This window comes from Chrysemys picta, chromosome 8 (genome assembly GCF_011386835.1).
Source record: "Chrysemys picta bellii isolate R12L10 chromosome 8, ASM1138683v2, whole genome shotgun sequence".
In the NCBI taxonomy this organism is placed as follows: Eukaryota; Metazoa; Chordata; order Testudines; family Emydidae; genus Chrysemys; species Chrysemys picta.
The window spans coordinates 63078364-63093853 of record NC_088798.1 but is presented as its reverse complement, the minus strand read 5'-3'; the positions used below and the strand labels follow the sequence as shown (position 1 = coordinate 63093853).

Sequence of the window (15490 nt, the reverse complement as noted above, 5' to 3'; positions counted from 1 at the left end):
ATCGTCGGCACCGATCAACGTCGAGATGTAGTTCTCGGCACCGCTACGGTCGACGCTCGATGTCGAGAGGCCGCTCCCGGCACCGGGCCTACTCCAGGTCCTCGTCAAGGTCCAGATCCGACTCCCGGCACCGACGAGGTCATCGGCACCGGTCGCGGTCCCGGCACCGATCGCCGGCACCGTGTAGAGATAGATCATCTCCGGACCGGCACCGTGCGGCACCGCAGCCCACGGGAATCGTCTCTACGCTCTCGGCACCGCCATGGCCATCGAGATCGGTGTCTTGCTCCTCTGAGGACCTATCGAGATCGGCATACCCCCCTCAGGGGCAAGCCGAGGAACAGGACTTGGGCCATTGGCAGGAGATAACAGAGGACCATTCTCATGGCCCATCTCACTGGTCATTCTGGACCCCGTGGGCGTACCATCAGGTGCAAGGGGCTCCAATAGCTTCGACCTCTCGCTCGGGTCACTCCGTTAGAAGGGCCCCGGAGTCCACCATCTCTTGGCCTCCGCCAGGGGGCATGGAGGCTTCCGTGTCCGCACCACCTGACGCCCTGGACCCAAGCGCAAGTGATGCTCCGGCCCAGAAGCAGGGAGACCAGGACCCTCCCTTGGATCCTGTACCACCGGAGGCGTCTTCCTCTTCCTCTCCGGATGAGGCAGTGGCGGGCACATCGTGCACAGGTCCACCTCCAATAGATCTTCGGGCTCACCAGGATCTCCTGCGTAGGGTGGCCCGTAACATGGACCTGCAAGCGGAGGAGATAGTGGAGGTGCAGGACCCCATCGTGAATATCCTCGCAGCGGATGCCCCATCGAGGGTGGCGTTACCCCTGATCCGCACGATACAAGCCAATGCAACTACGATATGGCAAACTCCTGCCTCTATCCCACCCACAGCGAGAGGGGTGGAAAGGAAATACTTTGTTCCGTCCAAGGACTACGGGTACTTGTATACCCACCCCCAGCCGTGTTCACTGGTGGTGGCTTCAGTGAACGCAAGGGAGCGCCACGGTCAGCAGGCCGCAGCGCCCAAATCGAAGGAGGCTAAGCGCCTCGATTTGTTTGGCCATAAAGTTTACTCAGCCGGAGGGCTGCAACTTAGAGCGGCTAACCAGCAGGCGCAGAGACCAGGCACAGGTAATTCTGGTCGCCCCAGCGTGGCCGAGACAACATTGGTACACCACACTGTTGGAACTCTCGGTTCAGACACCGATCCCGCTTCCATTATGTCCGGATCTCATCTCTCAGGACCACGGCCGCCTGCGTCACCCCGACCTGCAATCACTCCACCTCACGGCGTGGCTGCTCCATGGTTCACCCAGGCAGAGCAACAATGCTCGCACTCTGTCCAACAGATTCTGCTGAGCAGTAGGAAGCCCTCAACACGGACCACATACTTGGCCAAGTGGAAGCGGTTCTCCTGTTGGTGCGAACAACGAGCCACGTCCCCGTTACAGGCACCTATTCCTCTCATATTGGAATATCTCCTCTCCCTAAAACAGCAAGGGTTGGCGATGTCTTCAATTAGAGTTCACCTGGCCGCTATATCAGCCTTTCACCCAGGAGAACTCGCGTCCTCGGTATTCTCTAACCCGATGGTCGTTAGATTCCTCAAGGGCTTAGACCGGATGTACCCACAACAACGTCAGCCCATTCCGACGTGGGACCTCAACCTGGTTCTCTCCAAGCTCACAGGTCCTCCATTCGAGCCACTGGCCACCTGTTCACTCTTGAGCCGCTACAACTTCAACTCCTGGAACTCTATGGGGAAGTTCAAGGAGTTGGTTCCCCAAGAGTCCAGGGAGGAGTTTGGAGCCCTGGTAGAGGAGGGTAAGAAGGTGGCTCAGACCTCCTTACAGGCCTCCTTAGACATAGCGGACTCTGCTGCGAGAACCCTGGCCTCAGGTATCGCTATGCGGAGGATCTCCTGGCTCCAGGTTTCGGGTTTGCCTCAGGAACTGCAGCAAACCCTGCAGGATCTGCCCTTTGAAGGACAGGGGTTGTTTTCAGAAAAGACGGACTCTCGCCTGCAGAGCCTCAAGGACTCCAGGACAATCATGCGTTCCCTGGGGATGCATGTTGCGGGCCCTCAGCGCAGGCCATTTAGGCCGCAGCCTCAGCGCTTCTACCCCCCCCCCCCGCCTCGTCAACCCAGAGAATAGAATTCATCGGCGCAGTCCTAGACTCCAGACGTGCACAAGCCATCCTGCCAGACAACCGCTTTTGCACCATCACGAGCCTCATTCAAGGGCTCAAAGCCTTCCCAACTACCACGGTGAGGTCGTGCCTTACCCTGCTGGGTCACATGGCTTCCTGCACGTACGTAACCAGGCATGCCAGACTTCGGCTTCGCCCACTCCAGACCTGGGTGTCATCGATATACCGCCCACATCGGGACAGCCTGAACATGGTGGTCACGGTCCCGAACTCGGTCCTGACCTCCCTCACATGGTGGCTAGATCACAATGTAGTTTGCGAGGGGATGCCATTTCACGCCCCACAACCCTCTCTGCACCTGGTCACAGACGCTTCATCTCTGGGTTGGGGCGCCCATCTCAACGAGCACCATACCCAGGGTCTGTGGACTGCACCCCAGATAGCTCTGCACATCAATGTTCGGGAACTGATGGCGGTGCGCCTGGCGTGCCAGGCATTTCTCAACCTCCTACGTGGCCGCTGTGTGCTAGTTCTTATCGACAACACCACGGCCATGTTTTACATCAACAAGCAAGGAGGAGCACGCTCGTCAATTCTATGCCAAGAGGCCATTCGCCTGTGGGACTTCTGCATCGCCCACTCAAACCATCACTTCAGCAAGGCGCGTTTCCGAACTCAGGGCGCTTACATCCGAGCCCCCTTACACAGTTTTCCATAAGGATAAAGTGCAGCTTCGTCCACATCCTGCCTTTCTCCCTAAGGTGGTTTCTCCATTTCATATCAACCAGGATATATTTCTCCCGGTCTTTCACCCTAAACCACATGCTACTCGCCAGGATCAACGTTTGCATTCTCTGGACGTACGCAGGGCCCTAGCCTTCTATATTGACCGCACAAGGCACTTTAGAAAGACGACGCAACTCTTCGTTGCAGTGGCCGACCGAATGAAAGGCTCACCGGTCTCCTCACAACGCCTATCCTCCTGGATTACGTCTTGCATCCGGACTTGCTATGACCTGGCAGGTGTCTCAGCACCGCACATCACCGCTCACTCCACGAGGGCCCAAGCGTCCTCGACGGCTTTCCTGGCGCAAGTTCCGATCCAGGACATTTGTAGAGCTGCGGTTTGGTCATCAGTCCACACATTCACAGCTCACTATGCACTAGTGCAGCAGTCCAGGGACGATGCTGCATTCGGATCAGCGGTTTTGCACACAGCAATGTCTCACTCCGACCCCACCGCCTAAGTTGGGCTTGGGAGTCACCTAATGGAATGGATATGAGCAAGCACTCGAAGAAGAAAAGACGGTTACTCACCGTTGTAACTGTTGTTCTTCGAGATGTGTTGCTCATATCCATTCCAAACCCGCCCCCCGTCCCCACTGTCGGAGTAGCCGGCAAGAAGGAACTGAGGGGGCGCCGGGTCGGCTGGGGTATATATTCAGCGCCATGAAGGCGCCACTCTAGGGGGCTCCACAGCCGACCCGCCGGTGTTGCTAGGGTAGAAAATTTTCCGACGATCGTGCACGCGGCGCGCGCACACCTAATGGAATGGATATGAGCAACACATCTCGAAGAACAACAGTTACAACGGTGAGTAACCGTCTTTTTCTAAGTTCAACTTTCATGATCGAGATTGCACTACAGTACCTGTATTAAGTGAATTGAAAAATATTATTTTTTGTTTTTTACATTGCAAATATTTGTAATCAAAAATAAATATAAAGTGAGCACTGTACACTTTGTGTTCTGTGTTGTAATTGAAATCAATATATTTGAAAATGTAGAAACCATCCAAAAACATTTAAATAAATGGTATTCTATTATTGTTTAATAGTGCGATTAATCACAATTCTTTTTTTTAATCGCTTGACAGCCCTATTTGTAATTTGACCTAGTTTCCACTTTTTGCATGCTCCGGCCTAGAGCCGAACAGGACTTTCCATGCAGTTGCAGCTCTGGGCTACTGCAGGCCATTCCGGGTGCAGGTCAAGGCACCTGAACCGCAAGCAAGGAGGCTGTGATGCCACATGATGGAATTTGTATTTTCAATTTTTTTTAAATTGAATAATAAATAATACATAGGGGGAAAAACAGCCACCCACCAGCCTACATTAAAAGAACATTAAAGTTGCAAAATCAAGCACTCAGAAATTAGAACATGCTGGAATTAAGGTCTCTGCAACCTTAATTGAGACTTCTTGTGCATATGCATTATGGTACAGTCTTTAATTACATGATCACATACTACTTTTTCCTTCAGGGCCCCTGGCTCGCTCAGGAGAAATCAAAGCTGTGTAGTTAAGGAGGATGTCTATAGGAGCCCTTACTCATTTGTTGCAGAAGTTGGAAAGTTTATAGTGAATGAGGCAGGAGACTGCAGAAAAAGAATGGATGGTTTCATGGTTAAAGCAGTTGAACGGTACCCTAGAGCATTAGATTCCATCCCTGCCTCTGACAGAGTTCCTGTGTGATGCAGGGCAAGTCACTTACACCAAACTTTGGCCACCTGACTTGAGACCCTTAATCTGATTTACAGAAGTGCTAAGCACGCCCAGCTACAGCTGTAAGTCAGGCCATGTCTAGACTTACCAGGCATCGATGCTGCTGCGATCAATGCAGCGGGGGTCAATTTAGTGGGTCTAGTGATTAATTAGAGACTATATCAAAAAGCATATGCACAAGGGAGCACAGAAAACCTGAATTCTGGCATTTCCTAATTTTTGAGTGCTTGACTTTGCAATGTTAATGTTAATATAATTCTTTGTGTAATTAATATTTAATAGTATGCAGATATGCATGGTACTTTATGTAGCAATAACTGCATAGTTCCTGCCCCAAAGCTTCCATCCAAGATGAGTTTGAGAGAGACAAAGTATGGGAAAGATAAACAGAAGGGGAAGAAGGAAGGTGGGGCCATGAGATACAGAATTTAAAATATTTGTGATTTATCATGCAATGATCATATCATTACAGGTCATGACTATAGTTACAGGATATGTTATTACATATAAAAACCTCTGACTTTTTAAAAAAATTCTAATCTGTCTCCCAGGATTTGCTGTCATAAGCTGAAGGGCAGAACAAATTAGTGGACAATTAAGGAGAAACAGAGAAGTAGCTGCATCAGACTATTATATAGTGGGTCTATGGAATCTTTCGTCTCTTTGCTTACCAAAGTCCAAGGAGCCATGAGTAGCTACCATCTGAATGCTAAGTGACCTGTGTGATATTAGCATAGTGGCCTCGATCCATTACTTAGTAGACAGGGGTCCATCACAAAACGATCATCCTAGCTGGCACTTGATTGGCAGTCTCAGCAGAAAGTCCAGGGAACTAATGGCTTCAGGCTACTGATTGATCATCCCAACTCTACAGGTGGTCATTGTGTGTGTGCGGGGGGGGAGCACACTGAGAAACTTGTAGTCTCTTACCTGCAGATAAAGGCTCTTGGGCTTTCAATCTAGTACTTTCCATCAACACTTAAAAATGAGAGCTACCAAGAGAGGAGAGAAAATAAAGACTTAAACACTATCAAGTCCTGTCTCTTGTTGGCACTCAAGTATGATACAATTTAGATTTATTATGTATTATTTATGTATTATAATGCTGGGCTTATGTCTCAAAGTTATGGTGAGTGGTGTTTCATTTTCATGGTTTGGGTACCCCATGAGGGAAAAATACAGTCTTCTACCATGTATTGAACATAATTCATCCTCTGTTATACACAGGAACCTGATACAGTTTATGCATTCCAAAGTTTTATGGCATAGGATTTTACAGCAGGAAGGCTAGAACTGTAACAGTACCATATGTTATCAACAATACTGTCACTGACTAATAGAGTCTCTTTCAGAAGTGAAATGATAGGACTCTGAGGATAAGATTATTGTGAATACCAGTTGTGTGGCTTTGGGGGGGAGAGGGAACCTTGCACATTTTAAACTGTATTCTTAAAATATTCATCATCATAAGGTATGCAAATGATTCTCAAAGAGGGAGCTCTATGTCTGTGGGCAGCACTGAGGCCAAGTTTTCAAAGGATCCTGCACACCCAAAAACATGGACCTAATCCTCATTCCATTGACGTCTATGGAAGTTTTGCCAGATCACAGTTATAAGTCCGTGGGAGCAAGATCAGATCCCATGTGCGTACATATGTGTTGCATAGTTATGCATGCAAGTGAACTTCAGTTGAGCAAAGCACCTAAGCACATGAGTAGCTTTAAGCATCTGAGTAGTCCCACAGAAGTCCGTGGAGCTATCATGAGTGAAAAGTTCTGCACATACATAAGTGCTTTGCTGGATCAAGGCCCCACCTTGCGTGTAGGGATAAACATTTGCACTTGTACTAAATGGAGATCTTTTTAAAATGTGTTCCCATTGACTAGTTTAGTGCCTCTTAAAATTACAAGTGGGTCTTGCATCAATCTGATTCATGCAAAATATGTAGGTAGTGAGGGTTGGCTGGTCTTCAGAGTAGGACTAGGATTTGAAGACACCTGGCTTCTAATCCTGGCTCTGACACTAACACTGTATGTGATCTTGACCTCCTGTTTTCAGTGGCCAATTCTTTTTTGTCCCTGCATTTTTGGGTGCCAAACATGAAACAGAGACCCAAAAAAATCATATTTAAGTCTCTTAAATCCATATTCAAGTTCTGAAATACAATTTCCCCACCTGCTGTGGGGTCATGTATCAGCAGTCACCAGAAGGCCTATGTCCATCTCCACTTCATCAGGAGGTTGCAACCTCTTCTTTCAGATGTGGACCTGGCTTCCCTCATCCATGCCTGTGTCACCTCACAGTTTGATTATTGCAGTGCACTCTGCATGGGGCTATACGGTATCTTTAAATACAGTATGAGACTGAAGCTGGTGTATAGTGAGGCTGCCTCCATCCTCAGCAGTATTTCCTGCTGGGAGCGCACAATGCCGGTGCTCTGGGTTCTGTTCTGGCTACCTGTGGATTTCCAGATAGATTTCAAAGTGTTACTTTTGACCCATAAAGTCCCAAATGCCCTGGGAGCTGCCTTTCTGAAGGCTTGCCTACACCTGAGGAATTAGCACCCATATTACTGCAACTGTCAGCACCAGTGCTCAGAACGGGGCTGAGGTGTCTTTACCACTGTCATGAAAATCTACAGCGAGCAGTTGTGCACCATCGCTGGCCATTTTTGTAATACGGGTACTAATTTTCCTAATGTGGAAGAACCTAGAGAGCCCTGTTCTCTGCCTGCACCATAGAGTTACAGCCAGTGCGGGCCCGTGAACTGGAATACCGTCAGAGCGCTGGCACAGGGTGTTCCCCCTTCATCCCTTGGTCTGAAACAGCCCAATCTTCCAGGTCTACTACAAAGCCTGTCTGTTCTCTCAGGCTTTGAGCGAGGGACAGGTACAATGAGAGCAGGTATATGTGGGGAAGGGAAATACTGCCTGGCATTTCCTGGCTTGGATAAGGGTGACATTGCTAGTTTTGTTTGATTGTATTTTAAAATGTCTCCTAGGCACCATGGACCCAGGACAGGCACATTATTTTTGTACATTATGAATCAAGGTAAATATCAATAAATAAAGCTGTTAAGAAATCTCTCTTCACTCATGCACATTAGGAGCACTTTCCCCCTTGGCATGTGTTCTTCGGTTCCCCAGCCGTACAAGCAAATTAGAAAGTTCAGCTGTCATTCTGGGAAGGTCATAGATCATGCCAACAGCCTGAGTAATCCAAGAGGTTTTAAGTATCATTGCATTTAGTTTAAAGTGAAATTTGCTCTGACAGGGGTTGGCAGACCAATAGGAAAAAGAAATATTTGTGCTTGGAGAAGTGCATGTGTAGAGACTGCGAGTATAACTGATGGCTGGAAGTGATTTCAGTCTAAAGAAAACAAATCATTAAGAGAGTGCATAGGGGTAAAATACACAGTTCATATTTTAAAGGGTCTCAAAATGAACCAGCAGCTGAGGTTAGCATTACATAATAATTAGATGTGTTCCCTGTTTAACTCCATGAGTCCCAGACATGTTGGTAAACCATCCGTGAGAAACCAGTGGTGCTTTTGCTGTATGGTGAGCACAGTCACTAACGTCTACCATCAAGTAAAAGAATTTTTAAGAGAGAGATGCCTTAACAGTTTACAGATTAGAGCAATTTCAGAAACTCACTTGCTCCAGACTCACTACAATGCTGTGCAATCGGTTTCTATTAGATAACTGTATGTGGTATGAATGAGCTCCCATTAGGTATCAATTTGAACTGTGTAATGGGAAGTGAAAATGATGGATTTTTTTTTTTAGGGGGATGAGGAGGTGGAGGATTGGGATTACTTGCTTGATTTCATTAAGATATGTCACTGCCTTTTCAGAACAGGGGTCAGTATAGTGCCCAGCACCCCTTTAGGTGATGTATCAATAATACTAACCCCAGTTCTTTAGTTAAGAGTAAGTTTGAATTTGATTGCTAGTGTAGAAATAAAAGCAATTGTTATCGCCATCACAACCTAGAGCAACTTACCAAGAAAGATACGCAAAAGCTGGATGCATTTCATTACAAATGTCTGAGAAGAATAGTGGGGAATAACACATAGAGATAAGAAAACGAATGAAGAAGTCAGAAAAATTACTGGACAAGGCACCCTCTAACAAATAATCTACAAAAGAAGACATCAGTGACTGGGACATGTGCTGGAAAAAGAACGCTTACGAAATACCACCCTTGAAGGGAAGCCAGAAAACAAAAGAAGAAAGAGAGGAAGACCGCGACTAACATAGAAACAAACAGTTCTGAACCACATCAAGCATCTCAACATGAAATGGGAAGATTTGGAGAGAAAGGCAGTTGACAGGCACGGATGGCAAATGTGGGTAGCCCAATGTGCAGCAAAGCGTGGGATGATCTATGGTCTAAGGTAGAAATAAGAACCCACGAAGCAAGTTATCTCAGTCCGGTCACTAATGGACATCTTAAACCCCACCATCACAACTGGCTCCATCCTTGGCAGAGGTGTGGAAAGACTCCGTGGGACATAGATCCTAAACTCCTTTCTCCACCATCAAGGTGGCCTTTCCAGGTCAAGATTGCGGCAGAATGCAGGCATGGGGCATGCTTATGCTGTCATTACTCTTGGTCTAACTGCTCTGGGTGCCACCAGAACATCAGTCTGCAGTGCTGGCAAGCCATCCCCGCCCCCTGATTGTTCACTTTTCGTCCCTGGTACTCCATTTTCTGGGTTCTGTGGCCCCTCCCTCAGCTGAGGGGATGGAGGGACAGGGAGGCTTTCATTCAGGTGGACTTTGCCCACCAATCCCAATCATCCAAGAGGGTAGGCTGGGAATTTTCAAGAGCACTAAACTCACTTGAAAGCAAAACCAATATTTTCTGAGGCATAGACAAGGATTCATTTACCTGAGGGAAATATTTAGATAATGCACCATTTTCTGGAGGGTGGTGAGTTTAATATAATTTTTTGTTCTCTCTCTCTTTTTTTTTTAATGCAATGTCTGAAGTAGTTATCAGCTGATCCATCTCTTGCATTTTTCTTCAGGACACTACCATATGTCGGAACCATTTGGAAATAACTGCTGCTGCTCAAAGTTTAACCTGTAGGGACCTGTACCTAATTACTTACACATTTACAAAAGGGGGGGGGGAAATTGATTTGCTGAGAATGTAATTGAAACCATGTTTTTTTGCCTAGCTTTTTATCCATTTAGATACATTTAGAAGTTGTTTAAATAAGGATTACTAAACTGGAAATAGTTGGAAGTACTTGGCAATATTCTGTAATGAGGAGAGAGTGCCATCTAGTGGTTAATAGTACTTGTGGCCAGCACAGTATTCCACACTTTTTTTTGGTATCCTATACTATATTAGGGCGGACAAAGGCCAGAAGAAACTCCCACATTTCTGCAATGCTAGGTGTAGCCACTTTTGTATTTAATTAAGAGAATCTGCCCATAGGCAATCTGAGTCTGAGGATGCTGAGTTTTGTCTTGAACTAAGTAGCCATTTGGGGCCTGCAGTCTCCTCTCCCCATTTCACCACATTAAAGTTGAAAGGGGCTGCACCCGATTCTGTTTTATGCAAAACAGGGTGTGGTCTTTGGGTTTCAGCCTTCAGCTGGCCATAGTGTGGTCCCCCTGCCATATATATAGTGTCTTCTCAGCCGAAAATTTTCAGGAATGTGAGTCACCATCACAAATGTGATGGGGCTTTAGTTGTTACCACAATAATAAATAGTAAATTACCCAAAACTGATGTTACATCAATCACAGACAAAACACCCCTGTAAAAAATAAATAAAATGAAGAACTGAGTTTCCTATAACAAATTAGAGAGACAAGATGGGTGAGGGAATATCTTTTATTGGACCAACTTCAGCTGGTGAAAGAGAGAACCTTTTGAGCCTTCACCCACCTTATCTCTCTAATATCCTGGGACCAACACTGCAAAATATAAAAAGTTATTTTTTTAAATTATAAATTATTTGACTCTAGAACCTGAACTGGACAAGCCAATATTTTGAGAATTTGTGAAAGGAAAGAAAAAAAAAAAAAGTATTCCTGAACTGAAGTTCTGATTTAAAGGGACACTGGTTAACAAAAAGTATGGACTTGATTCTACCCTATCACCCCAGTTTTACACTTGTGTAATGCCACTGACATCCATGGATTTACATTATCGTAACGGATGGAGAATCAGGCGTATTCAGACACATTTTCCCTTACCTACAGTATGTTAGTAACTCCTGAGATTATCATAATTGAAAGCTGAAAACCTACTTTACTTTTCACCATTTCCCCAGTTTATTTACTTTTTCATCTTGAAAATAGACTAGTCAGTCTATTATTTTCAGTCACTCTATGACCTGTACACAGAAAATTAGGCTTGAGAAGAGCCCTCCGTCTAATCTATCTGCTCTTTCCCAAGGGCCTGTCACAGTAGGATCAAGGTGCTATATGCTGGGGAAAGGAGGGAGAGGCTGGAAGGGAAATCCATTCTCTGGCCTATGTTGACTGTAATCATGAGTTGTTAATTTTGAGTGCAGTGTTTGATTGTCTTTGATTCTTTGGGGACTGGAGAAGAGGTGTATCTGGAAATGGTGAGGGTCTGACCCTCATTTGGCTCAAACCTGCTGTTGAGAAGGCCATACCTAGTGCTCCCTGGTAGTCTGCTGGATGACCGCAGCTGCTGCAGAGAGACCTGGAAAGTGAGGCAGTCTTGAAGATCTAATGCCCGTTCCCCAAGGGCTTTGTAAAAAAATACCAGAACTTTGGAGTGGTTCCAGTAAGGAAGGGGGAGCCAGTGCAGGCCGCAGAGCATGCTCGTTAGCTCGCCCCCACCCTAAGCAGACAGGACACTAGAGTGTGTACGCGTGTACCAGTGTTATTTGACTCCTAGCCCTGCTGAGGAATTTGTTCAGCATGGCACTACAGGCCTTCCCCAGGGCCTTGGTGAATTAATGAAGTGTGACAATAGCACGCCTGGTTCAGGGAGACACAAACAGCTCCTCTCAGAACCACTGCATCCTGATTTGGGGCAGAGCACTAGTAGGCCAGGTCTACAATACAAACTCATGCTGGCATAGCTGTCTGTCAGAAACATGGAGAGGTGTGATCCCAGACTGATACAGTTGTGCTGGCAGAAGCCACTAGTGTAGACGTGGTTATACTGGCAAAATTGCCGGTATAATTTATTTTGATTAGGGGAGCTGGGATAAAGTGCATCCACACTAGGAGGGCTTTACCAGCGTAGTATACCAGTATAGACATACTAACAAAGCCTTTAGGTGTATATCTGGCAGTAACCTCTCGGGTGGCTTATCTCAAGAGGAATCATCTCCTTTGCAGTTTGGCTTATTGGCCATTCTCTGTCCCTGGGGAAGCGGGTCTGGCACTCTTAAATCCTCCTTTCTCTGGATTATCATTGTAGCATCCTATAGGTACACTGGTTTCCTGACTGGTCAAGCACCAAACTCCTCATGTTTGTCTCTAGGTCCTGCACAGTTTCATGTTGCTGGAAGCAGTCTCTGGAGATAAAGTGCTGGAACATGGTCTTCTCAGTGCTCTGTTGATCATGACGCCAGTTTAGCTCAAGCATGGGCTTGAAGTTAAAGGTGTTTAAGTGCTTTGCTGAATTAGGGCATGTGATGTTACCAGTCTGTGTGTCCTGGGTATCCCATTCTATTACAGGTTCATGCTGTTGTGGTCTACAACAACTGTGTTCAGTATGTGTAGGATAATGGCAGCAGTAATAAAATGCATTTCTTCCCCACTCTTAAGCACTGGTGGCCACTAGCCCTTTAATGTCTTTGTGTGAGAAGTTCAGCTCCTTCCCCCCCACGGTTCTAATCAGACACTACACTGAGGTCCTTTTTGTCCATCTCTGTCTATTCTGGTGCAAGTGTAAAAGATGGCATAATACCAAAGAGTGTGCAATAATCCAGTGTCCTGGCCAACATTCACTTTTTTCCTCTGCCTCTATCTCCTACCTCAGAATGTGGAATATTTGTTACCTTTGTATCTAACTCACTGCTTTGGGACAGCTAGAGGGTGAAAATTGACCAAATTAACATTGTTCGGATAGAACATAGGCTTTATCATGTACTAAAGCCCTCTATCTGCCCTTTGGATGTCAGTCTTATCACTCCAGAAACCATGGTATGAATTTCTGACCTAGTATATAATCAGTGCCATATTTCCAGTTGGTATTTCCCCAGTAACTTTGGGGTTTCTCTCCATTGGTCAGAAGATAATTTGATTATTTGGTTTGTTGTATACAGTTAGCAGAGGACTTTGCATCAATAGCAGTTTTCTAACAATGTTGGATTATAACAATATATTTAAATCCTTTCAGACAGGGAGGTATTATCCTCATTTTATAGACGAGGAAATTGAGTCATAGTGAAGTGACTTGCTACTGAATTAATAGTATAGCAGGATCTAGGAATCCCATTACCCAGTCCCTTGCACTGCCCACTAGACCAGAAGTTCCAAAAGTGTAGTCCACAGAATGTTGGCTAGTCACGTGATACAGGCTCTTCTGTTCCCAACTGGTAACATTTTATTAAAAGATTCCAGCAATCCATCAAATACTTTCCTAGCGTTACTTTTCCTTTTCAGGAGCTGCCTTAATCTCTACAGAGATATTACCTCATCATGACTGGGAGAATCTCGAGTCCAAAGAGGGGTGGTGCTCAAGATAGTACCTCTTAATGTGGTCTACACTATGGAAAAAGTTTGAGAGCCCCAGCCCTAAAGCACACTTCCTGTATGTGAAACACAAGCATCAACACCAGTTTCTCTTTTTTTTTTCACCCCCCCAGCATTGGAGTGGATGGATTTGGTCAGCCAGCTGGTATTCCTGGCCGTCCTGCGACTGCGTATGGATACCGTCCCGATGAATCTTTCTACTATGGCTATGGTACCCGATAGAGCAGCCCTCTGTGTACGTTAGGGTGCCGTCTTCCTGCTCCATTAGAAACCAGTTGTATGTAGCTGACTTTAGAGCACTCCCTGGTAATGCATGGTTATACTGGAATGGGTCTCCGTGATATGTATCCTTTGGTATGTGTTAGCTCTAGATAAACCTAACCCTTTCTGGTTCTAGCGTTTCAAACACAGACTGTGTTCACCCCTCAGTTTCTCTCTTTATTATAATTTTTGTATAGTGTTTGCCATGTGATTTGAAAGCAAATATTGAAAAGCTACTAGACTGGAAAGTAAACATTACATTATGTATATTAAGCAAGTAATTTAATTTCTATTAAAAAGAAAAACCATTCAATCAGTGCTGATGAATGCCTACGCTCCATTTTTCTCTCTGGTTCATGGGGGATTTTTGTAATTGCCTCTTGTGGAGCATTTTAAGTGATGTACATGTACTATTCAAGTAGTTGAGTAAGCTGCCCACTGGAAATGGCTAGTGCCTGGCATCCAATGGCTATACCCTGGAACACTGTTACTGAAATACAGCACTGGATTCAAGCATCCCAACAGCACACAGCCCAGAGCACTTTACAGCTGTAACATTGGAGGGTAGATACAGATTCACTCATCTTGAGCTTGAAACAATTTTCAAACAGTTACAGCAGGGGTGGGCAAACTTTTTGGCCAGAAGGCCACATCTGGGTGGGGAAATTGCATGCAGGGCCGTGATTGTAGGGCTGGGGCAGGGGGTTGGGGTGCGGGAGGGAGTCAGCGTGTGGGAGGAGGTGCAGTGTGCAGGAAGGGGTGCAGAGTGCGGGAGGGGGCTCAGGGCAGGGGGTTGGGATGCAGGAAGGGTGCGGGGTGTGGCAGGGGGTTGGGGTGCAGCAGGGGGCTCAGGGCAGGCGGTTGGGGTGCGGGCTCCGGCCCGGCACCACTTACCTTAGCAGCTCCGGGGTGGCAGCGCACACAGCGGGGCTAAGGCAGGCTCCCTGCCTACCCTGGTCCTGCACCACTCCCAGAAGCTGCCAGCACCATGTCCCTGCGGCCCCTGGGGCGGGGGGGGGGGCAGAGGGTTTCATGCGCTGCCCTCGCCTGCAGGTATCTCCCCCCAAAGCTCCCATTGGCCACAGTTCTCCGTTCCCAGCTGCGGGGGGTGAGGGGGAAGGGGCAGTGCCTGCTGCTTCCGGGAGTGGCGCGGAGCCAGGGCAGGCAGGAAGCCTGCCTTAGCCCTGTGGCTCCATGGGGGTGTCGATCCTGCAGGCCGGATCCAGCCCACAGGCCGTAGTTTGCCCACCCTTGAGTTATAGCCTACTACAGTTACAGTAAGAGCCATCTCCACTATCTAAATGACCACAATTAGAAACCATGCTTAAAAAGAATGCTTTAACGTTCTAACAGAGTTCATCTAGCCTTTGTGTATGAGGCTGTGCAGTGTTAGAACAACGTATGCAGTAGCTAACTATGGACCTAAGCTAGAGCATGATTTTTAAGCTGCCCAACCCAATTTTGCACCATCCCAAAACCTGAGAACCACCCCATTAGCTCACAAGCACAGACTGTTAACTGTTGGGCCAAGAGGTCTCCACTTGAAACTAACATTCTTGCAGCGATACAATTTTTTTCCTGGGCCCAGATTTTTAAAGCTATTTAAAGGTTGCTGCACTCAGTGTTGCAACACCTAACTGATATAGAAGCTCAAGTCTCATTTTTAAAAGTGATTGAATAGGATTTAGGCTTGTAAGTGCCTAAATCTCTTTTGAAAATGAGACTCAAGCTTCTAAATCATTAGGCATTGCAGTGATGAACACAGCAACACCTAAATACCTTTAAAAATCTAGGCCCTAGTCTAGGGTGAGTGCAGCATTGTTTGGGCTAGCATGAATCCTATAATAGATTCCCTGTCC

The 15490-nt window shown here is 46.6% G+C and overlaps 1 protein-coding gene across 4 annotated transcripts in view; it reads left to right on the top strand.

Annotated features, from left to right (window-relative positions):
- The window catches only part of KIFAP3 (kinesin associated protein 3), a 144898-nt gene extending 130949 nt beyond the window's left edge, over window positions 1–13949 (top strand). For 2 of the 4 annotated variants that reach the window (XM_005283382.4, XM_005283380.4), the window contains one exon: window positions 13484–13949. In XM_005283382.4, the coding sequence (XP_005283439.1) occupies window positions 13484–13614 (131 nt within the window). In that variant the 3' untranslated portion in view covers window positions 13615–13949. Of the gene's footprint in view, window positions 1–7669; window positions 7720–13280 lie in introns of all 4 variants that reach the window. The other 2 variants (XM_042851338.2, XM_042851345.2) reach the window with 2 other exon arrangements.
- The last annotated feature ends 1541 nt before the right edge of the window (window positions 13950–15490 follow it).